We start from the raw sequence: 25,292 nt of genomic DNA on the forward strand, positions 1-25,292 counted from the left end.
CAATATATGTTGCAGATGATCTGTTCGAAACTTCAAATGGGGGACCGCAATTACCAAGTTAACACCAGCAATTAATACAGTTTTTTTTTTTCTTTTCATTTCTTTTTTTTCTTTTTTTCTTTTTTTCTTTTTTTGGAAATTAAAGATTTGAAGGGAAGTTTGGTTTATCGGAAGGGGTAGGAATGCCGCTGTCTACTCTAAATCTTTTGGTTATTATTATTATTACTACTATTATTATTTTGCACTGCATGGTTATAGTTTGTCTAGCATCATTTTCATCCAAAAGTTTACAAATTCTTATTGATTAATCAGTGTTATTGATAGGTAAGATTGCTTCATGGAGGTTGCTTCAGACTGTCTTTAAAATGGTAAGGGTGTACGTATCTTTTTTTTATTTATTGACAAAACTTATTGTAATTATTTTTGTAAAAAGAAGTTTTTCAAAGTTAAAATTGATAAAATATTACCTAAAATCAATTATGTCACAAGAACATTAAATGGATTACTCATATTATCATTTAAAAACTAGATGTTAATAAAAACTAAATATAATAAAATAAATAAAAAGTATTGATTTTAAATATAAAAAATTAAATAGATAAAAAAAATCCCACTTAAAATTGTTAATTTGCTATTGGCTCTGGTCATAATAACAGTTACAAAATACCAAAATGTCATCAAACTTGTAGTTGAGAGTTACGGATTAATTGAACAACTGGTTTTTAAAGAGATTCTTTGTAGATTTTCCTCTCATTTGTGAATTCAAGACCATGAATTTTCTTCTTTTTAGATTTTTTTTTTTTAATCTTTTTGCTTATTTTGAGTATCTTTGCAATCATCTCTAATTGATTTACAGCCTTAAGATAAGGTTTTCAAACTCGGACCAGACCAAATAATCTAACAAAGTTTCGGGTTAACTATGAACCGGTCATGAGAACGGTCAAATTAAACTATCCTAGTCTTAATCATTTAAACTTTGGAACTCAGTTTTATATGCGCTTATTTTGGGATCCGCTTATTTTGGGTTCATTTGGGATCCGCTTATTTTGCTGAAACTGAAAACTTTTTGTTGAAAGTATTGTAGATAAAAGTAAAAGTTAACTGAAATAGTATAGTGAGGCCCATGAATAATACTAAAAAGTGTAATGAGACCTATGAATAGTAGCAAAAATAAGCTGAATAGTAAAATAAGTTGGCAAAAATAATTTTTGCCAAACGGACACTAAAAGTGTTTTTAGATACTACATATTTTGCTTAAATTAAAAAATTATTGTTAAAAGCACTGGAAAAAAATATAAAAGTTGAAATAATATAGTGGGGCTCATATATAGTGCCAAAAAGTGCAATGGGATCCATGAATAATAGCAAAAATAAGCTGAATAGTAAAATAATTTTAATTTTTAATCTCCACCCAAACGCACACCAAAACCACTACAATATAAGTTCTTTTAGGGCCATAATTTTTGGGTCACAATTTTAATGTGATTTACATGAATCTATTATTTTTTCCTATCATTCATGCTCAACTTCATAAGGATTAATATTGTAGTAAAAATTATGGCAAAAGAATTGTGTCCATAAATTTTCTTCTACAAGATGGGCTCTGGAGACCGCTAGCACATGAAGTTTAAGTTTTTTTTTGTTTTTTTTGGTATCACATGGAATATACTTTGTTCAAGTAATTAAATTTAAAACTTAAAAAGGAATATATAAATATCCAAACCTTAATTACACGTAATTTGCAGGTGGCCTCCACCATCTATGACACAATTGTACTTGGGTGTATTTTTGAGTCACAATATTCCATGAATTTGTCCTTTATACATATATATAACAAAAACATATGCGATCCTCTTCGCTCAGAATGTTCTTGAAAGCCTATAAAATAAAAAGCATGCGATCTCCCATTTTTCTGTAGGTATCAATGCATGTGCACACACGTATATATACACTCATATCTAAGATTTTTTTTTTTTTTTTTTTTTTGGGAAAGGCATACTCAGATCATTAATCCTCTTCTTTCTCATCCATGCATGATACAACAACTGTTACTGCTTAATTTATCATATCACAAACCCTAATTCTTCAGATTGTAAATTAATCAGATCAGTGCAAATTCTTTCTATAAATACTTAGTACTAACAAACACTACTCATCTCAACATACCTAAACACAAAGCAAAGGCCATAATGGCAGCACATTTGATCACAATCGCCACCTTTCTCCTCTTCATTCTACTAACAGCTTCCATGTTTAATTTCAACCAAACTCTAGCAAAAGAGAGAAACCATAACTCAATGGTCCTTGGTATGGCTCAGTATTCTAGGAGTTCCCTTCCTCCAATACCACGAGCCTCTAGGATTAGGAATTCATCAAAGAAACCTTCTAAAATTTTAGACATGATGGAACCATTGAGGGAGATTACAAATGGGTATTTACTCCCTCTTAATTTGGGGTCACCTCCACAAGTCATTCAAGTATACATGGATACTGGGAGTGACCTCACTTGGGTTCCTTGTGGGAATATATCTTTTGATTGTATGGAGTGTGATGAATATAGGAACAATAAGTTGACTACTGCAGCTTTCTCTCCCTCTTTTTCTTCTTCATCTTCTAGGGACCTTTGTGGTAGCTCCTTCTGCAATGACATCCATAGCTCTGATAGTGACTATGACACATGTACTATGGCTGGATGCTCATTGGCTACACTTCTCAAATCCACATGTCCTAGACCATGCCCTTTATTTGCTTATACCTATGGGGATGGTGGGGTTGTCACTGGGGCACTAACTAGGGATACACTTATGGTTCATGGAAATAGCCCTAGTGCCACTAGGGAAATTCCAAAGTTTTGTTTTGGGTGCGTTGGGTCCTCATATAAAGAACCCATTGGGATTGCAGGGTTTGGTAGAGGTACACTTTCTTTGCCTTCACAACTAGGGTTCCTAAAAATAGGCTTCTCTCATTGTTTTTTGTCCTTCAAGTTTGCAAATAACCCAAATATATCCAGCCCATTGGTTGTAGGAGATGCTGCTATATCTTCTAAAGACTATTTGCAATTCACACCAATGTTGAGGAGTCCCATTTATCCCAATTTCTACTATATTGGTCTAGAGGCCATAACCATAGGCAATGTTGTCAGTGCAATCAAAGTGCCCTTAAACTTAAGAGAATTTGATTCACGAGGTAATGGGGCTATGTTGATAGATTCGGGAACCACTTATACTCAACTTCCTGAGCCATTGTATTCACAAATTCTTTCATTTCTCCAGTCAGCCATAACCTATCCTAGAGCCAAGGATGTAGAGATGAGATCAGGATTTGATCTTTGTTATAAAGTCCCATGCAAAAATAATAATACCTTTATCGATGATCTTCCTCTAATAACTTTCCATTTCCTAAACAATGTGAGCCTTGCTTTGCCTCAAGGAAATCATTTCTATGCCATGGGAGCCCCAAGCGAGTCCACGGTGGTGAAATGCTTATTGTTCCAAAGCATGGATAATGAGGATGATAATATTTACGGCCCAGCTGGAGTATTTGGGAGCTTCCAACAGCAAAATGTGGAGGTTGTGTATGACTTGGAGCAAGAGAGAGTTGGCTTTCAACCTAGGGACTGTGCTGTAGCTGCGGCTGCTCAAGGACAGCACAAAATGTAGTTAATGGTGGTTCTCTTTTGTTGAAGTTGATGGTGGTTCTTCTTCATATGTATTCGTGATTTTCAACGGGCACAATGAGGCATGGCAGTTTTCCTAGGCATTATTGATTTGATTGTCTTTTCACTACTTTTCTTTCCTTGTTTGATCTTTCCTTGTTTGATGATGATTGGAGTACTTTGATTCGTTGTGTGGCTTTTATTGATCAAGAAATGAGATTAATATATTCTTGTTGATTGGCAACAAAGAACAAAATTGAACTGGCCCAACATTAATTAAAAGCTATATTTTTATTTTCTGTCATTAATCGGTGAAATGGGAAGCCCGGCCATATGGGCATGCACTGACGCACATTGCTCCGAATCACTGATGGATATACCTTATTATCATGTTGCAGTCATGGAAATGCATGTGGTGATCACATCATAATATAAAAATCCTCATGTATTTTATTCCACATTTCCACGTTGAAAGAAATTGTTTGCTTCAAGATACAATTAAGTTGTTTGGGTTGCAGCTCTTGCAAAATGTACATCTATTCCAAGAGTTGCAAAAGCATTGCCATCAAGTATGTCAAATGCTAAATTTTTAGTATTTGGCATAACAAATTAACTTGGACAACATGCATCTAAAGCACCTCATCAAAATCCTTGCTTCATGAGATGTGTTAAAATCCTTGTTGCATGCTACAGTGATGTTCTATCTTTGAGACGGTACAGTAAAATGTTCTAAAAAATTTATTCATTTTTTATTCCTCTCTCTCTCTCTCTCTTTTGTCTTCTCTTCTCTCTCTCTCACCTTTTTCTTCTCTCTCTCTTCTCTATCTTCATCTCTCTCACCTATCTTCTTTGTCTTCTCTCTCTTGCAACCCACTGCCATAGCAACAATATCATAGACCCACCACCACAATAACAAATCAAAGACCCACCTTCAACAACACCTCCGCCAATCACCACCAATCATGCAAACAAAATCACCAATGAAACCCACCAAGCACCGCCAAAGTCAAAGCTATCACCAGCTAAACCCACCTTCAAGCCCACACAATCAAGCACCACCGTCAACCATCAAATCCACCAAGCCCAATCACCAGCCAAACCCACCAATCATTGGCCACCATTAAAACCCATCCACCATTATCAATTAGGGGCTGTTTGGATTTCATGTTTCCATCACCCATCAATCTGTTTTCATCATCCATAACTCAAAATTGGTAGGTCCCACGGCAGAAGGGTGTGTTTAGATTTATTTTCAATTTTTGTTTCTATCACTCAATTCTCTAATTTTTTAGTAATGAGTTATGGAAACTGAATTTCAAGTTATGGAAACTGAGTTTTCATGGTAGTTTGGTAAATACACACACATTTGAGGGACCCACAATCAAACCTTTTGCTCTCTCCAACACATTGTCTTCTTTTTTTCTTTTTGTTTTTCTTTTTTTTCTTTCACGCTAGGTTTGAGCTTGTATATTCTAAATTTGTGTCGCTGGTTAAGAGTGATTCTGTGATTCATACATTGCTTCCTTTGTCACCGAAAGGAGTAGTTTATGATGTGAATGGGAATTGTGTTGATGCCATGGAGGATGAGTTCTAGGTTTGGTTTCTTTTTTCTTTTTCTTTTTCTTTTTTTTTCTTTTTTCCATTCTTTTTCACTGGGTTTCTAGGCTTGGGTTCTCTTCTTTTTTCTTTTCTCTTTTTTCTTTTTTACTTCTTTTTCTTTCTTTCTTTCTTCACTACTATGGTGGCCATTCTTTTGCTTTGAATTCTGAATTTATATCAAACCTAACTGGTGGCCTAATCACCCAGATAAGTGGAGGCTTCAATGAGGTGGATGAAGAGATGGTAGGGAAAGATGTTGGTGTTCTCAATGTCCGGAGGCAGGCCGTGGATGGAGCTGGAGAAAGGGATTTCAAGGACGAATGGAGGAGTTTGCAAGGAGTGTGGACCTAAGGTTCTTGATGTTGAGAAGGGTGTTGAAAAAGGTTATTATGTAGTTCTTTCTTTGGGTTTACATGGGTTGTATGGTTTGAGGAGGGGGGGGGGGGGGGTAGGATGGAAAATGGTAGGAGTAGGGTGGGTCAGACGATGAGGCCCACGTTTTGGGTTTTGTAATTGAAAACCATGAACAGGTTAAGGTGCCAAACAAGGTAGGTGATTTTTGGGATATTTTGAGTGATAGGGTAATAAGTAAGGACAAATATCACTGATAAGTGAGGAGTTATAAATTTTTTTTGATCCAAACAGCCCCTTAGCCATTCACCACCATAACAAATCCAAAAAACCCAACCGATCAATCACCATCATCATTCAATCATGAACCCACAGCTAGATTTCAACCCAAGGAGAAAGACGAGAGAGTGAGAGAGGGTGGGTTTAGCTCTTGGATGTAGAAGGTTTTTTGTGGGTGTATGGTTGTTGCTGAGAGAGAGAGAAGAGAGAGAGAAGAGAGAAGAGAGAGAGAGAGAGAGAGAAGAGAGAGAGAGAGAGATGAGTAAAAATAGAAGTGAAAAATAAGAGATGTGATGTATATATAATAAGTTGTAAAATGATGTTTATAATAAATAAAGTAACTTTTTAACGTGTCAAATGCTAAATTTTGTAAAAGAACAAATGCTAGTAGTCTAAGAGTTACAACATTTATTTGGCAATGTTTATGACGAAGAGGAGCGGCACAACTCCTAACTAGTAGGGTTGCGAGTCTTGTGACATTTCATGAAGAAGTTGATTTGCATTTATAAATAAGACACGGCATTTATAAATAAGACACTACATATTATTCTTGGGTCATTCTAAACCTCTATCTTTTCAAACAATATTATCATATGTGATCACTACCCACATAGGATGACCACTGGCCCTTATCTGGGACCAATAGGGCACAACTCTATCACATAATATTGTAAGCATTAAAAACATGACATCATTAATAAGAACATACGAGTAGAAGGTTAAGACTTCTAACAAGTCATTAAACCAAAGGAAAGCTAAAAAATGAAAAATAACTCTTAAACCATCTTAATTTCATTCCTAAGCTGTTACCCTTGAAGTTGGTTTGTTGACCATTAAATAAATCTAGAAATCCCAATACAAATAGAATTCTCATATGAAAAAAAAAAAAATATATATATATATATATATTTAAAAGACTAATTTAATGGCTATAATTGACCACCTCTTTTGACCCCTTAAACCTCAACATTAAATACAAATTTGTAGCCCTGTGAATCACCTTTCTAACTTTGTTTTCTCCCACCCATCATTTAAGCTAAACATCATGTGTTAAAACAAGAAGATTTGCACAAGCTTAATCCAAAATTGATGTGGATTTGATGCGACAATCCTTTGATTGCTTGCTTCCTTTGTGGGCTTAAATTGAATTGAGTTGACCTTCTTCAATCTCACGAAAGATCATGTCAAAATTCAATCTATTATACGAGAAATTATTAGGTCTACTAAGAGGACTGCTGAAGTGGTCTTCTCAGTCCTTCTAACCAATAAAATGCTACTATTTATGCAAATGTGACATCACCTAATGGGTTTTAATTTTTAATTCTTGTGCTGATTAAAAATCTGACTCACATATTTGCATAAGTGGTATTATTTCATTGGTTAAGAGGACCACTTCAGCATTCCTCCTAGTAGACTTAATAATTTCTCCCATTATACCCCCCTCTTAAATTAATCTGCTTATGCTATTCTTGTGCAATTTACGTGCTAACTCATGTAGTTTTGATAAAGCTTGTTAGAATTGCATTCAAACTCCTTAAAAAGACATATCCATACATTAAAACTCATTTTAAGTATTCTTTCAACAACAAAAAAAATAAAAAAATAAAAAATATCATTTTAGGTACAAAATTAATTATTGAACATTATTCAAACCCATATATAAAATGTATGAATTAACATAAAATATGTATAATGATACTCATTATCAAGAAAAAGTATACTGATACTCTATAATAATAATAATAATAATATAAATATATGTAAAATTAAGCTATCACTCTTACATGAGCTTTGCATGCATGAGGACAACGTTTGGGATTTGAAACATGTTATCTTGGATGGGTATGTTACATGTATGCGCCTAAATATGTTGAATTAGATTGTTTGAGTATGTGTTATACATATGTGTATTAAGTTCCATATCAAATGTTTACTAATGTATATATTGAATTTATAAATAACTAGTATGTAATCCCGTGCTACCGCACGGGATTGGTTAATTGTAATAATGCTATTGGCTAATTTTTTTGTTTTTGTTTTGTTAGGTTTATCACACAAATGATAGAATTAAATCAAACAATGAAAAATATATATTGCATTTTATTATTTAAGTAATGCTATTGGTCTTCTTTTTTTTTTTTTCTTTTTTTTTGGTTTATTATACATAGGATAGCATTAGATAAAACAATGAATAAAAAAAAGAGAATATTGCATTTTATTATTTAAAATATATAAAGGGACATTAATGGAACTTTCTTCAAAAGTTTCTAATAAAATTGGACATGAATAGCGTATTAGAATTAGAAGTGTGTTGCAATTCACAATTTTTGGTGGAGATGCCATCAAATAGCACTTTTTCCCTATAGACATGTCTAACACATTGTCCTTGAATTTATTTTGAGTACGTTTCAAGCCGAAGTCAATATTGTTATCTCTTTTAACACTTCAAATTGCCATTGATCAGTTTCACAAAATTAAAATTTACATAACATTTTACCTTCTTGTTTTTTCAACGTCCGAAGGTTAAATGTTTCTATTAAAATACAAAAGTTCACCTAACTAAAAATCATATACACATATCTTTCATCAATTGTTAATAGCTCTACAATCTATTTATGCACCAAAAGCAATGACTAACTTGAAAGAAGAGAAAGATTACATGTTAGCATAAACTATCACTTCCAAAAGCATCATTAATCAAAGATTAAAATGAAACTATAATTCAAAATAATTCCAGCAGTTGCCTCTGTCCCAAATTGTAAGCTTCAATCTTCTCCCACCAATTGTGAGCAACTTAATCTCAAAATCTACACCTGAAAATGATTAAAACAATAATCTTGCAAAATTGTAATGATAAGATGTTTATCTTGGTAGATTCAGTTTCCACATTGAGCATTATGAATGAAGGTAACTTAACACCAACATTTAAAAATCAAATTGGACACATTACACAAAATTAAACTACAATTAGAAATTAATTTGATTTGATTTGAATTCTAAAATTGAAATTCAACTTAATATAATATATATGATTATATTTTTGTCTACTTTTAACAAATTAACAAAATCTTAATCTAGGCACACTAAAAACTATTAAAAAATAAGAACTGATCATTGAGCTTGGAATCTTCTTGGAGGCGCCAATAAAGTGCTAATGTATGAGAGTGTGAAGCAAGGAAGAGTGGGATTAAATATTGTGTTTGAACCCGGCCTTGCTCTGAGAAATCCGTAAGGAGAATGAGAGGGTAGTGTGTGGATCTAATTGGTAGAGGTTGAGAGAGGAGGAGATATGGGATGACGATATGAAATTTGGAGGAGATGATGTTTTACTTTTATAGTCTTTCTTATTGGACTCCTTGGTTCTGGTTGTGGGATTAGAAGAGCTCCATACTCTATTGAAATTACCCATAAAAGTGTGCAGGTGAGATGTTTTCACTTAGGCCAATGAGTATTGTAGGGTTAGGATTTGTGGCCCAAGCCCAAAACAATGAATTTGTAGAGAGTGGGTGAAAGAGCTAGGTTGATTATGGAATCGACAACAATTAATCACAACCTTCAAGCACAAACCAACATGAATTTACACCTAAAGAATAGGTGTCCGAAGAGGTATATTATTGATTATGTGGTGAATACAGATCTTAGAGTTACAATTAAGTTCTTTCGGTTTTCTTCTCTCCTGTTCTCCCCCATTTCCTCAAGGGCTTCTTTCTTTTATATAACCTCCCTTCTCCTCATCTCCATCGTCCACTTGTACCTCATTCGTGAGTCTATTTGAGTATATGTCATGTCAAGCATCTCCTTTAGCTCTGTGTGAGTGGCGGTAGGTGAGGATACACTGTTCAAGGGTCTTCTCCACATAAATGCGGCCAGAAAAATTGCTGCAGAGCATTAAATACTGTGGTAGAAGTTTTCTCTTTTGATATTTCTTCATCCTTATCGTCTCCAAGTATACTCAGAGCTTATCTTGATCAGGAGGAGTCCTCGGAAGATCATTTTGACCTTTTATACGTTCAATTGATCCATACTATTCACGTCCGAGGAATAAAATCTCCTTGGACGGAAGGCGGTCTCCTCGGATGGCCACCATCCTTCTTTCTGGGGATCCTTCTTCCAGGTGGGCCTTGTCCTTACCATCTCCTTCTCTTCGGACGCACAGTAATCCTCGCATGGGCTCTCGGCCCACTATGTTAGATTGGGCCTTTTTCCCCCCACAAGTATTATCATTGTGGTTTTTTTGGCTTCCGTGTTAAACGTTAATGCATCATTTATTTGGGCACAAAAATTAGAAAATTTAGATAAGATACATGACACAAAATTGGAGTCAAATTTATAATCTAATTAGATTTTTTTTTTTTTTTTTTTTTAGTTTTGGTTAGGATAAGTGGCGCAAAATTGAGAATCCAATTGAAATCTAATTGGATTTTCTCTCTGCTTCACTTATATAAATTATTTTTTTTTTTTAGGATAAGTGACGCAAAATTAAAAATCCAATTAAAATCTAATTGAATTTTCTCTCTGCTTCACTTATTATTATATATTATATATATAGATACATAGATATATAGATTATTTATAGAACGAAATTGGAAATTAACCATAAAAACCCAACTATGTAGTTAATAGTCACTAATTTCAAACTATATTTTTTACTAACATTTCGAGTCTAAGAGACTCGATTTAGGAACTATAAATCGAGTCTTAAAGGGTCGATTTTCATGTCTTGATCGGGTCTGAGTTGGCACTTTTTCCACGTGGCGTCCACATGAAATCGAGTTTCAAATACTCGATTTATAAGCCCATATATAATATCACCCCAACACAGCAAAGAAACAAATCAGAAATCAAGCAAAAAAAAAAAAAAGCTGAAGAAGAAAGCCCCAGGCAGGCGACCCAGGGCAGGCAGCGGGACCAGGCCTCGCGCAAGCCCCAGCGGCGCGACCCAGGCGGCGCGCGAGCCTGGGTCGCGAGGCCTGGCCGAGCGAGCCCCAGGCTCGCGCGCCGCCTGGGTCGCGCGAGGCAGGCGGCGCGCAAGCCTGAGTCGCGCGGCCTGGGCTCGCGTGAGGCCTGGCCGCGCGAGCCTGCCGCCTGGGTCGCGCGAGGCCTGGCCGCGCGAGCCAGGCCGCGCGGCCTCTTTCTCTCTCTCTCTGATCTGATCTTTCTCTTTCTCTCTGATCTGATCTCTCTCTGATCTGGTCTTTCTCTCCCTCTCTGATCTGATCTGGTGAGGTGTCTTTCTCTTTCTCTCTGATCTGATCTCTCCCTGATCTGGTCTTTCTCTCCCTCTCTGATCTGATCTGGTGAGGTGAGGCGCGTCTGAGACTTGAAATTTTTTGAAATTTTTTTGGTTTAGAAATCGAGTCTTTTGAGACTCGATTTCCACGTGGTTGCCACGTAAAAAAAAATGCCACATCAACCCATGAAAATCGGGTCTCAAAAACTCGATTTATAGGCCGAAAATCGACTCTCTTATGCTCGAGATGCTATTATGTTATATACTTTCCGAACCGGGCCAACTAACTATAAAGTTTGATTTTTATGCTTAGTTACCCAGATTCCCCATAGATACATAGATATATAGATTATAAGTAACCTCAATTGCCATATGACTAGTCAAAAAAGTATTTTCAATTAGTTAGATAGTTTTTTTTTAAAAAAATTAAATAACAGAAAATCAATATGATTTTGGAACAATTAATAGAAATCTTGTAACAAAGTAAATTTTTTAATAAAATTACAAAACTGAATTACATTTTAGGTAAAATTTTAAGGTACAATCTTATAATAAAGTTTTCATTTTTTTTTTTTTTTGTCATTTTGAGTCTCAGACATACGATTGCCACGTGCAAGAATACACAGAGAAATTAATTTAATACACGTCGGAATTAATTAATTTAATTTAATACACACAAAAAAAAAAAAAAAAAAAATCAATCGCTGTCGTGTACTTAACTTTTGCGTTGCGTTGAGTCTTTCGTAGAAACAGAGAGATAGAGAAAGAGGGAGGGTTTATATCTTTTGTCTTGATAATTCTGTCAAGCCCCTCCTTCATTTTCTTCTTTTTCTTTTGTCGAATTACGATTTTTCTTCTCTTATAAATTGTTGATCTTGATCCATCAATCGATCACTGTGATGGCTACCACCGGCAACAAGAATATCAATGCTAAGTTGGTGAGATTTTTTTTCTTCTTTAATTTAAGATCAGTTTGACTGTGCAAATTCTGATGTGGGTTTGATTTGATTTTGAAGAATTTTCGCTTCCGGATGATTTTTTATGCAAATTCTGATGTGGGTTTAAAAAAAAAAAAAAAAAAAAAAAAAATCAATCGCTGTCGTGTACTTAACTTTTGCGTTGCGTTGAGTCTTTCGTAGAAACAGAGAGATAGAGAAAGAGAGAGGGTTTATATCTTTTGTCTTGATAATTCTGTCAAGCCCCTCCTTCATTTTCTTCTTTTTCTTTTGTCGAATTACGATTTTTCTTCTCTTATAAATTGTTGATCTTGATCCATCAATCGATCACTGTGATGGCTACCACCGGCAACAAGAATATCAATGCTAAGTTGGTGAGATTTTTTTTCTTCTTTAATTTAAGATCAGTTTGACTGTGCAAATTCTGATGTGGGTTTGATTTGATTTTGAAGAATTTTCGCTTCCGGATGATTTTTTATGCAAATTCTGATGTGGGTTTTGCTTATTTTTCAAGAATTTTCATTTTTTGCTTGGTTGTTTGATAATTTTGATGCAATTTCTAATACGGGTCAATGATTTTATTTTGGGCTGTTCGCAATTTTGATGCAATTTTTTTGATGTTGGTTTGCTTTGATTCTCAAGGATTTTGATTGGGTTGTGCTGTGCATATGCAAATTCTGATGTGAGTCTTAGCTCTGAAGGATTTTGTCTGTGTTGAGCTTAATTTTTGGTGCAATCTTGTTATTTTTTCAGTTCTTGGATTTGCTTATGCTTTTCATTCAAACCTCCAGATGAGGGGTATGAAGCTTTTTTTCTTTATTTGGTATATTCTTTGAACAAATTGTGATTAGTTCTGTAGAATCTTATGATGCTTGTCTCTTTTACATGCAAATGCTGATGTTTGGTTTGATTTTGTTATCAATTATAACTTCAAACTTCGTACCGAAAAGTTTCCTTCTTTTTGTTTGAATTGTTAATAACTCTTTTGTTTTGGTGTGATATTGTCAAGCATGAGTTGTATGGCACGAGTTGCACGATCGGTCCACTTTGTTTCTATGAACAGCAAGGTCATTTTTCAATATGTATGGAATTTTTTGATTAGGGCAATTAGCATTGGGTGTAATGTATATTAGGACACTTTTTTCTTTGATTGGTAAGCTATACACACCTTGCGGATCTTGAGCCATGATCTTATCCTCCATCCTATTATTGTGAGACGTGGAAGTGACATTTAAAGTAGTGCTCATTGGCTTGTCTGTTTGTTAGTGCACTAGAATATATGAAATTTAGAATCTTTAAGTCAAGAAGTTTGTTGAAATGCAAAGGTTTTTTTTTTTTTTTTTCTTTGTTGTATAGGTATGTTCTCATATGAAGATGGGGTTATAGTTATGAATAAAATTGTTAAGATTTTTCATTTCTTTCTTTTGCAATTTCTTTGAGATGATACTGAGTTGCATATGGGTAATTTTGGTGTTTGCTTCAGGTGCTTCTTGGTGATGTTGGAGCTGGAAAGTCTAGTTTAGTGTTGCGCTTTGTTAAAGGGCAATTTATTGAATTTCAGGTTGGATGCTATCTAAATATTGGGGTTTATAACATTTTCTATTGAAAATTTTCTTTTTTGATCCTGGTGGTTGACTCTTTTTCATTTACCGTTTTTAGGAATCAACCATAGGTGCTGCCTTTTTCTCACAAACATTGGCTGTAAATGATGCAACTGTAAAATTTGAGATTTGGGATACAGCAGGTCAAGAGAGATATCATAGTTTAGCTCCTATGTACTACCGAGGAGCTGCTGCTGCAATAATTGTGTATGATATTACAAACCAAGTAAGTTAATTATGACAATATGGATGGCATCTTTCCTTTGGTTGTAAAACATTGTTCTGCCGCTGCAGTTGTCTTTTGTTGTGATAATTATTCTGTAATTGTACTGGCCAATGCATTCTAGTTCAACCCTTCATAAGTGTAAGGCAGAGGTTGAGGTTGTGAGTTCAAGACCCACTAGTGCATGTGTACCATACCAATAAAAAAAAAGAGTTATGTAATTGTAATGAGTTATAATGAGAAGACTGATGTGTTATGTGTTCAAGGTTATGTAAAAATGTGAAAAAAATTCTCAACTATATCTATATGTAAGTAAGGCATATATAGAAGAAGAAATTTGATCGATTGTTGACCAAGCATTGTTATATATATTAAGGATAAATTATAAGTGAACCCCTTGTGGTTTGATCATTTCACAATTTAGTCCATAAAGTTTCAATTACTACGTTTGAACCCTTAAGCAGAAACAGCAATAACTAAGTCTTTGTTCCAAAAACTTTGGGGTTGGCTATATATTCTCAAACAAACTAATCAAGGTCAGTCACATTTACTCTTTCTGCCTTTCAATCCTATCCTAAATTATACTCTTTTTTCACTCTTCCTCTACCTCCTTTTTTGATCCATTGACTTGATTCTACTCATTCATTGGTGCATTAATTTCTCTTCTCTGCACATGACTAAACCATCTCAGGTGAGTCTCTCATCTTTTCATCTTTAGGCAAATTTCTTCATTTCAAACCCTATCTTTCGTAATATTTCCATTTATCCATTTTAACATTCTCACTTCAAGTATACTCATTTTATAAACATGTTACTTCTTAATAGCCCAATATTCAGTATCATTAAAGCATAGCTGTTTTTCTAACAGTTTTATAAAAGTTTTCATTTAACTTAATAGGCGTCTACAATTACACAATACTCCTCACGTGCTTATCCACCTCACCACCCTGCTCTGATGCTATGATTCACATCATTTTCATTCTATTCATCCTTAAGAATTATTAATCCATGAAAGCACTCACTCATCTACTTTTTCTTAATATACCTTCTATGTTCTTTGTTGTAGTCCTACATATTTGAAAACCTGTAGATTCTAAAGCTTCTCTCCAAATTCTAACATTCAATATGAACTAAATTAGCCTATGAAAGGTGCTGAGAACTGAGAAGGCCTCACTTTGAAACTGGATCACAATTTTTGAATATCATGGTCTTCAACCTTGTTTCTACTCAAACTCTTTGCTAGTCACACAAGGATTTTCTCTGTTTATTATTGTGTGCTTTCATATTTTTATATTATTTTTTCTCCTTGTATGACACTATCTATTGCTCATATTTACACCTGAAATTTGTGAGCTTTTTGGATGGTTATAGAAGTTGGAGAATTATGTGTGCTTAATTATGTTAATGATGCATACTGTAGCCTCTTGTATCACCAAAAAAAAAAAAAAAAGATGTTGACTGTAGCCTTGTTTATTGTAATTCAATCTAAGCGAAGTTCCAACATTGGTTTCTTCTTTTGTAGGCTTCATTTGAGCGAGCGAAAAAATGGGTCCAAGAACTTCAAGCACAGGGTAGTGTTTTACATCCTATGTTGTCTGTAGACAAACATGCTTTTATGTGTATATGCTTCTTTCTCTATTGGCTATTGTAAATAGTCTTCTTCATATCATTTAATGATCCTACTTATGCTATGCCATTCATTGATTGAACACAAACTTGTATTGACTGCAATGGAAGAAATTAACTTGTATTACTAAATGGTTTTTGTGACTATTTCTTTCAGAATTATTAAATAATTTTATTTTACTTTTTGTGGGCACAAGGAAATCCAAATATGGTCATGGCACTGGCTGGCAACAAAGCAGATTTGCTAGATGCAAAAAAGGTGGAAGCAGAGGCAAGTACATTAGTTTTGCTTCTAGTAATGTGCTTCTTAGTTTTTAATTTCCCCTGTTGTAAATCATTGAATCTGGGATGACTACAACAGCTCACGAGATAATGAAATTCCAAAAATTTAAAGACTTTTAGATTTTGCAGAGTTTAAAATATATGTCTAGATCTCAGAATATTTTGTGATTTTGAGAGTTGTCTTTGTAGAGAATATGACAAATGATTTGCTTCATTATTCCACAAGACGACAGTTGACATGCATGTTGGAAAATTTTTGCTTTAAGTAATTTTTTTTGCGCAAGTCTCACTCCAATTCTCTGCTCAGAATGAAAAGTTAACAGAAACAAGAGGAGAAAGGTGGATCAGACTAACAGTATTAAGATTACTGTCAGACTTCGATTTCTAGCATGGCAGAAAAAGATGGAGTGAGAAACCAAAGAACATTTCTTGTGAACTAAAGTCATGACCATCCACCCTCTTTTAATATTACAACATGGATGTTACTTATGGGTTTCATTTTTCTCTTTTCTCTTTTTGTCTTGCCATCTTTGTGTGACTCTGTATTTTCCCATCTTTTTTTTTTTTTCGGGGGTGGTGGTTTGGGTTGGGTTGGTTTGGATCATTTAGGTTGCTTTCAACTTATCTCACATGCATGTTGGACAATTTTTTAATTTGTATTAATTTATGCTACTTTTTGCAATTTTCAGTCCCCTCAGAAAAATGGAGATGTGGGTTTCAGCTTCCTTTCTTTTTGTGGGTGTCTGTTGCATCCTTTTGTTTGGCATCCAAAATTTAATGTTGAACCAGCCTCTCAAAACAGTGCATATGCCAAAACTTTGTTTTAATCTATTTTCTTTGTCCCATCCCCCAAACCCCCAAATTATTAATGAAAAATATTGGATATGCCTTTAAACTCAATTAAGACTGTCTTCCTTTTGTTTCATTATATTTCTATCATCCCATCCCTGAAACCCCCAAATTATTTATGAAAAATATCAGATATGCCTTTAAACTCAATTAAGACTGCATTTAATGCAATCGAGAATGTCAATTTTTTTGGATGTTACAAATAGCTGATATTCCCATGTTCTGATCAAACCTGTTAAGTGGCTACACATGCTCCATGTGGGAAAGAAAAAAGAGAAAAAAAAAAATTAAAGGTAAACATATAATGAAATGGATATGTTATATCTATACCATACATCTTCTGAGGGCTGATTTGTAATGTAGTCACCTCCTTGGAGTTTTATATTATACATTATTGAAGTGAGTTACATTCAGTAATTCTACTCTAGATCTCAGTCTGGAACCTGGCTCTTGTTTACAAATTATTTTAGTTTGTCCAAACTTCAGTCTGCATGTTTTATGTTAAGGGTTTGTGTGTTGCTTATGTGATTGTCACTTTTGTTACAGGAAGCTCAAGCATATGCTCAGGAGCATGGCCTTTTCTTCATGGAAACCTCTGCAAAAACTGCGGCCAATGTTAATGAAGTCTTCTATGAGATAGGTATGCTTCTAGGGGATAATACTTAAAGGCGCCTTGCCAGTTGAAACACAAGTTTGAAACTGAAATATAATATAAAAGTATTAAGTTGGTCATTTAGATTGGGAAATCAGAAGAATATTTAAAGGCCTTGAGTTAAAAACTAGTTTAAATTGTACTCACGCAACAATAAATCTTGTATTTTGCCTCTAATTTTGTGAGACCTGTTTCTGCATTTAGGCTTTGCTGGATGCATTTGCTAAAGTTATTCTGAAGAAAGTTTCTTCAAGTTGTTGACCTGTTAATGTGAGAATAATGCTGAAAACTTATGAATGACCAACATAATCATTTAGGGTGTTTTCCAAAGCCAACTACATCTTTCACACCTACCGAAACAAAATTGCTAGCGCTGAGTGTTTGTACTGTAATTTCTGTCTGAAACTATAGTTGATTATTTCATTTTTCTGTACAGCTAAAAGACTACCTCGAGTGCAGCCGGCGCAGAACTCATCAGGAATGGTTCTTATGGATAGACCTGCAGAAAGGATTGCAAGTACATCTTGTTGCTCTTAAAAGACCCGGGGCACTTTTGCGCATTGCCTGCGCAGCCTTTGTGATGCACAGTTGAAATCAATGTTCTTTGGCTGTGGGGGCAACTCATTCTGAACTGTACATGCATGTTTGTTGATGCTGTATTTACTGGCAGTAAATGATTGTGGATATTGTGTTATGTAACTAAATGGTGTGTTATGCTTTAGTTTCAGTTGCAAATTAACAGGGTTCAGTTGCCAGTAATACTTTTTTTATTTTTTTGTTTTAAAAAAAAAAATGATTCAGTAAAACATTTCCATTGAGAAGCAAACATGATTATAAGCTTCCAATACATGTGACAGGTCTACATGTAAAGGTAATAAATGCTGTTACCGGGAAAAATAACCTTGAGGTATATAACAATGTTAAGCAGCCAATGAAAGAGTGCCTGTTACCTTGAGAAGCAAGCATTGTTGTTCAATTTAAATATTTGGGATAGTTTCACTAGTAAATATAATTGATGAGTTTGACCTACCTTAAAATGTATAATAACGTTCATGTATTAGTGAACATAGCTTTTATGGGGGTAACATCTACGTGCATACTTGGGTCTTGAACACAGAATCTCATCCTTCAGGTGTTAGTTCACATAGCTCTATGATTCTTCATTTTTACAAATTTTTGCTTTCTGTTTGAGGGCTCATAAATTTTGCGAAACTCATTTGAGAGTTGCATACTAATTTAAAATCAGTATTCTCATCCCTCTCTTTGCCTCCATTTTATTTTCTCCCCCTTTTTCTTTACCATTGTAAACCAGGTGGCCTATGGTTTGTGAGGGTGAAGTTTGATTTTAAACCAGTGTGAAGCACGGATTATTTAAAAAAACAAAAAAAACAAAAAAAAAAACAAAAAAACAAAAAACAAAACAAAACAAAATAAGAGCAAAATTAAATAAATATTTTAATAAGATAATTAAGGTTTGGATGTTTCTAAGGCAAAAATTCAAATAGTATTTATTTTATACTGAAATTGTGTCTTAAAGAAAGACAATTTCAGTTCACATATGAATTTGGATATCAAACATCCATAGGCAAAAATTCAGTCTTATTCATGTTATTTAAAAATTGTGTCTTCCAAACACAATTTCAATTATAGTTGTTAGTTTGGATATCAGATATTTAAACATTTAAAACACAATTACTTTATAACATGAATTATATTGAATTTTTGCATTAGAAATATCCAAACCTTCAAATTTTAGATATCTAATATCTAAACTAATATGCAGAACAAAAATAGTGCTTTTAAGACACAATTTCTTTATAACATGAATTTTATTGAATTTTTACCTTAAAGATTTAGGATTTGGATGTTTGATATCCAAGCCGATATATAGAACTGAAAGTGTTTATAAGACATGTCTTCTATATAACATGAATTCTAATGAATTTTTGTCTTAAAATTATCAAAACCTTAAAGGCTTGGATGTCTTATATCCAAACCCGATAAGTAGAACCAAAATTGTGTTTTTAAGACAGAATTTCTAAATAAAATGAAACAGTAAATCATATGAATAAGATTAAACTTTTACGTTAGAAATATCCAAAATTCCCAACCTTAATAGATATCCGTTCATCTTTATTCTTAAAATTCAAGTCACAAGTAACTTCAAATCTTCATATTAGTTTTGAATTTGGTCAAACCTCACATACAAAATTCCTCCATTGCCTCTGTTAAAGGCATATTTCATTTTTGTAGATCTACAAAAGAAATAGTCATTACTGTGTAAAAAACATTTCCCAAAGAAAACCATTTTGTAAATTTGTGATTTCACGTATTAAAATTCTTTGTTCTTGCATGATATGAATTGCACACTAACTATCACAATGCAACACCATGTTGTCTTGCTTCAAACAAACTCATCAACCAGTCCTCTAAGTCAGTTGCTTCCTTTATTGCCTCTATTTTTATCATATGCTCAGTGCAACCGTGTAAACCCCGCATTTCATTAACTTAAAATTTTTGGAACTTTTGAATTTTTTGATAACTGGTCAGAAAGGAACTTTTGAATTGAATGCTCTAATATTTGAATATTTGATTAGTTTATAATATTTAATTTTTTATTGTTTTTGTTTAATGAGAGAATCAATTTGACTTCAAAAGGTTTGGTCGTAAAAAATTATAATCAATGATTGTTATTTTGTATTTTAGAGAGTGGAGAGTCGGAGACTCATCTTGGAGGCTTGGTATTAAGAGATTAAAACCTGTTTGGTTTCATAAAAAGTTACCAAAATTGAATTTTAGCTCTGATAAGTTTCCTGTTTCATCTAGTCATCTCCATTGGTTATAAATATTAGGCCATCTATTAATTACCTACATCATATACATCTGGCTTGCAATCAGGCATTTAAAATATATGTTGATAATATCCACACTCATGGGACTATATATGTGATTTGCATGCTACATGTCTAACCATGATCAATTTGGTTATTTGTACAGGGGGCAGTTTGGGTCCAGTGCATTGAACCCGTTGGTATGGTGTCATATGTCCAAAAATGGACACATGTCATAATCCCAACAAGTCCAATTTCACAGTTTCACTGGACACTGGACCCAATTTAGACCCATTTGTATATGGTATGGTTATGTCAATTTGATATCTCATATGACTTTCAATTTTTACCCAAAATAAGAAAATCAATTGTTGTTGGAAAGCTTATGAGATGTAAATCGCAGCTATGCAATTTTTTGTTTCTACAATTAACCAATTTATTTCATGAAAATGCGGCACAAAGTTTCAAGTTGAAAAACTAGAGTTTGATTTATCTCTCAACCCATACCACCAATGGCCATCAAATTTTAAAGGCATGTTTCCGAGGCTAATTTAATCAAATGGGTACGTGCCACAAAATCGGTGCCAATTCAAGCATGATTCCTTGTCATTTTTTTAACTTAAAAAAAAAATGAAAAACCATTAAGAGACATACATAGAAGAAAAGGGAAATGAAGAACGTAGAAAGCAATAATTCTTTATTTTATGTGTACAATCTCAATTGGCCAAACTATTTTACTTCCTACTCATGTGAGACATTTCAGAAATCACATAAACTAATAGTGTGGTGAATTGAACCTAAAACTTCTAGATTTATGTCATGCTCCAAACTAATAAGTCCACCACCCAGGTACACGCATAAAGATTCTTTATTCACATGCCTTCGTTAATCAAGCTCACAAATAAATAGGATATATGTAAGTGTTCAACGTTGTATTTTACTACCTCTCATGAACAAAATATTAATGTGAGAATCACACGGTGGTATTTTATTCAAGAACACACAATATCCACAACTTAATGCACTCACAGAGAGAGAGAGAGAGAGAGAGAGAGAGAGAGAGAGAGAGAGAGAGAGAGAGAGAGAGAGAGAGAGAGAGAGAGAGATTTACTTGTGTGTTGTTCTGAAGGCCACTCAAAATGATTGTCTAACAACAAAGTGTAGTATCCTATATTCCTATTTGTAGACACATAGAACCTCGTCATGAAATTTTGGGGTCGTCCAGCAGTTGGCTTTTGCTAAAGGTTATAATCATTTACCAAGAGTCACACCAATTCATCGAGAATTAAACCAATGCATGAAGAGTCACAACTCCTCATTATGAATTGGATTGAGCTCACTGTGGGCATGCTCATATTGGATTCAACTTAGCACAATATTTTTAACAGCTATATTCTCCCAATTTCAAAGTTTTCAAACTGTCATTGGATGGTTCTATTCTCCAAGATTCATTGTCTTTCATTCTTATAGCCTAAGGAAAATTTTAAAAAAATTTAAAACTTTTGTTTTCAATATTTTTTCTTTCTCATCATTTTTTCATTGAATTTAAAGTTTTAAGATAGTAGGTTATTGAGTTTTGAGGTGGGGATTCCAAGTTTCATTGTCTTTCATTTTTTTTTTTTTTTTTTGGTGGGTGGACCATGGTTGTCAAAATCACAATTTAGATCTATGATCCTACAATCTCACATGCTCAAAACGATTTAGATCGTTCAAGGATTGTTCACATTTAAGGATCGGTGGTAGGATCATTCAAGATCATTAGGATTGTATGATCCTATGGTCCCACACAATCTTGGTTTCTGGCAATTTTCTTAAGCCTAAAAGAAACTCAAATGAAAAAACAACATCTCAATAAGGTTTACGAGAAGAAAGAGAGAGAGTTTTTACAAAATCTACCCAAAAAATACTCACACATTTGCGAGATAGAGGGATGAAAATCAAAAAGTGAAAGAGGTAGCATAAATCTTTATTCTACATAGCCATTAATGCTTCATAGTTCATAGAATTGTAGTGAAGACTTTGAGTTGAAATGAAGGAGAAGAAACCACCGGGCCTGCTGGCCTAGTGGTACCCGGTCTCCTAATGGCCTATCAACTCAGGGGTTCAATCCCCTGCATCAATACTTACCTAGCAAAAAAAAAAAAAAAAAAGAAGAAATGAAGGAGGAGAAAAGGAATTACGAGAGAGAGAGAGAGAGAGAGAGAGAGAGAGAGAGAGAGAGAGAGAGAGAGAGAGAGAGAGAGAGAGAGATAAAAGAAGAAATTAGAAAGTAGAGAGAGAACGATAAGAGAGATAAAAGAAGAAATTAGAAAGTGGAGAAAGGGAAAAATTATTAAGTACTCCCAAAGTACAGAGAAATTGGGCTCATTCCTCTCACATTTGTGGTAAACTCTATTATGAATTTAATAAATAGACCACATTATGAATGTGAGAGGAAAAAATAGCATTCTCTGTACTCCAAGAGTACCTAAGAATTACTTAGGAAATATGGGGAATTGGGGTTTAAGATGGAGCTTGGAGTGCCACATTTTGGGTTTTAAATTTTAATGGTTTTTTCTTTTTTCTTTTTTTTTTTACCCCTTGAAATGATGATGCTAGGGCATTAGTAAATTTGACTATTCAACCTTTCCTAATATTTTGAATTTCAAATAAAACCCTTTTTTTTCTTCTAATGCCATTGATGGTCCGATTAGTATTTTTTTTAATTGAAGTTTTCTGGTTTTTTATTTTTTAAGCAAATTGAAATTGATGGTCCGGTTTGATAATAACTTCTTGTACTTGGTTCCTAATAAATATTTATTGAATATTTAGGATAAATTATGCTTAAATTTAAATATATTTGTTTCGTTAGCATAAATGTAATGATATATGGTCTACAAATTATCTCATATTGACACAAATCTTCTTCTTTTTATGAATGTATGATTTATATGATTATTTGACATACAAAGTCACTACAATGTGAGTGAGTTCCAGTTAGCTCAACTGGTAAAGTCTAGTTTCTTAAAAAAAAAAAAAACTGGTAAAGTCTCTAATGGTTGAATAAGAGATCTAGAGTTCAATCCTCACCTACACCAAAAATCGATTGGTGTTTTAGTTTGATGATAAAGAGCTATCATTAGGAGCGGATGCCATAGATTGAAACTCTAAAAAAAAAAATGGTCACTACAATGTTTTTTGCATTTTTTCCTTAAAAAATGCAAGATCTTACGATCCATGATCTTACCTACTTCCCACAATCCCACATAGAATCCCAATTTTGACAACCTTGGGAGGACCGACCTTTGTTTTCAAGATTTCTTCTATTTCTCAAAATTTAAAAGATGGAGTAAGGGATGACCTTTCCTATCATGCTCTTATCACTTATCTGTAATAGTCGTAGCCGTTATTAGCTGTGGTAGGCAATCTCTTATTTATCCACTCAATTATTGAGGAGATAAACACCATGGGAGTATCCTTAGAAGTATCTTTAATTAGTTAATATAATATATAGTGACAAATTTTAACCCAAAAAGCATAAGGACAATGAGTGTGTGCTCAATTATATTATATTACCTACTTATTCTTCTTAATGTTATTTAAAGGACAATGAGTGTGTGCTCAATTATATTATATTACCTACTTATTCTTCTCAATGTTATTTAATGTGGGCTTTACTCATGTTTATACCCAACATCAATTTTGGTCTAAAGTCACTTGAAAGCTAAGAATTTTTTGCAAAAGAGATGTGATAGAGGCAAATGGGTACTAATTTCATCATCCAATTATCTATACAAAGGTCAATGCAGTAGGTGGTCTAATGGCTAAACAGTAGGCCAACAAGGCAAAGGACCGACGCCAGGTGCATTGGTGCCCATCTTTCTTTGTGTTGTTCTGGTCATGTAGGGTTGCCACCTTCCCCTTCTTATGCTTTTTTTTTTTTCACCCAAAAATAAATAAATAATCTACACAAAGAAACGTATGAGAAAAAATATGGAGGGAAATTATACTTTATCCCTTTAAACTATTACTTTTTTATATTTATCGCCTTAAATTATAAGAATGCACATTTACCCCATAAATTATTATCTACGTAAGTTGTAACACTTTACACCTTATTTTATAAGTAATAGTTTAGGAAAATAAATGTGCATTTTTATAGTTTGGAAGAGTAAAATGTAAAAGATCACTTTTATACTTCCACTAAACTATGGAAATACTCACTTACTTTCCTAAAATATTAAATGATAAATATAAAAGGAGCATAATTTAAAAGATAAATATATAGTGTGAGTTTGGATACCACGGCTGCGTTTGAAAACGCACATTTTCTCTTTTTTTTTTTTTAAGCCGCAGATATTAACTTCTAGAGACAAAATTCACTGTTTATGAACAGTGCGTGCACTGTTTACGTACTGTGCACGAACTGTTCATGTATTTAAAAATATTAAAAATGAGTCTCATAACACTATTTATACATTTAAAAATTATTTTGCTACAGTATTTTCAGTTTTTAATTTTAGTAAAAATAAGTTGTATCCAAATAGACTCGTAATTTCATTTTTTTTTTAGATTAAACGTGCATTCTTATAATTGCGTGGGAAAGTATAAAAGGAGTACTGTTTAATGGGATAATATCTTCTTCTTCTTCTTTTTCTTCCTTTTAAATTTATATGATTTTTTTTTTTTTTTTTAAAGCTGAAATGCCCATTATATCCAGGCTCTCTCTCTCTCAATCTCAAAAGGGAAAAGGCAAACTTCAGCAAAGCTCTTTTGTCAGAAAATACAACTGAGGCTACGGCCTACAAACAAATTGCCAATAATAACCCCTTCATACAGTCAGAATTCTTAGTGGGAAAGTAAAGGATCCAGACAATTACAAATAAAAGTTAAAAAAAAAAAATACAACTTTATTTTTTGTCACTACAGATTACAGAATGCAATTACCAAATAATAATAATAATAAAAACTGATGGGAGTTTGGTAAAACAGTAGGGCAAAGCATCTATCTCTCTCCCTCTCTCTCTCTCTCACACACACACACACTCACAGGGTCAGAGAGATCATTGACCGGTCGCCTTTGACCAGTCTTTTGGGATGTCATTACCTGCACTTTTTTCAGATGTACTGCTCCCTCCCTGTGCTACTCTTACTCACTGCCTACATTTCTCCCTCTCAT

The 25,292-nt window shown here is 33.7% G+C and overlaps 2 protein-coding genes across 2 annotated transcripts; both read left to right on the forward strand.

Annotated features, from left to right (window-relative positions):
- The first annotated feature begins 2,160 nt into the window (after positions 1-2,160).
- On the forward strand, positions 2,161-3,885 carry LOC111997143 (probable aspartyl protease At4g16563). Its single transcript, XM_024029209.2, has one exon. The coding sequence runs from the start codon at positions 2,190-2,192 to the stop codon at positions 3,657-3,659; it is 1,470 nt and encodes a 489-aa protein (XP_023884977.1). The 5' UTR covers positions 2,161-2,189; the 3' UTR covers positions 3,660-3,885.
- An 8,351-nt stretch (positions 3,886-12,236) lies between these two features.
- LOC111997150 (ras-related protein RABF2b) lies at positions 12,237-18,058 on the forward strand. Its single transcript, XM_065775125.1, has 7 exons — positions 12,237-12,444; positions 13,554-13,631; positions 13,730-13,897; positions 15,417-15,465; positions 15,718-15,795; positions 17,202-17,291; positions 17,740-18,058. Exons 1-7 carry the CDS (start codon positions 12,406-12,408, stop codon positions 17,838-17,840), a joined length of 603 nt encoding a protein of 200 aa, XP_065631197.1. The 5' UTR covers positions 12,237-12,405; the 3' UTR covers positions 17,841-18,058.
- Positions 18,059-25,292: the final 7,234 nt, after the last annotated feature.

The sequence above is a fragment of the Quercus suber genome, unplaced genomic scaffold (genome assembly GCF_002906115.3).
Source record: "Quercus suber isolate HL8 unplaced genomic scaffold, Cork oak 2.0 scaffold_105, whole genome shotgun sequence".
NCBI classification, from domain to species: domain Eukaryota; kingdom Viridiplantae; phylum Streptophyta; class Magnoliopsida; order Fagales; family Fagaceae; genus Quercus; species Quercus suber.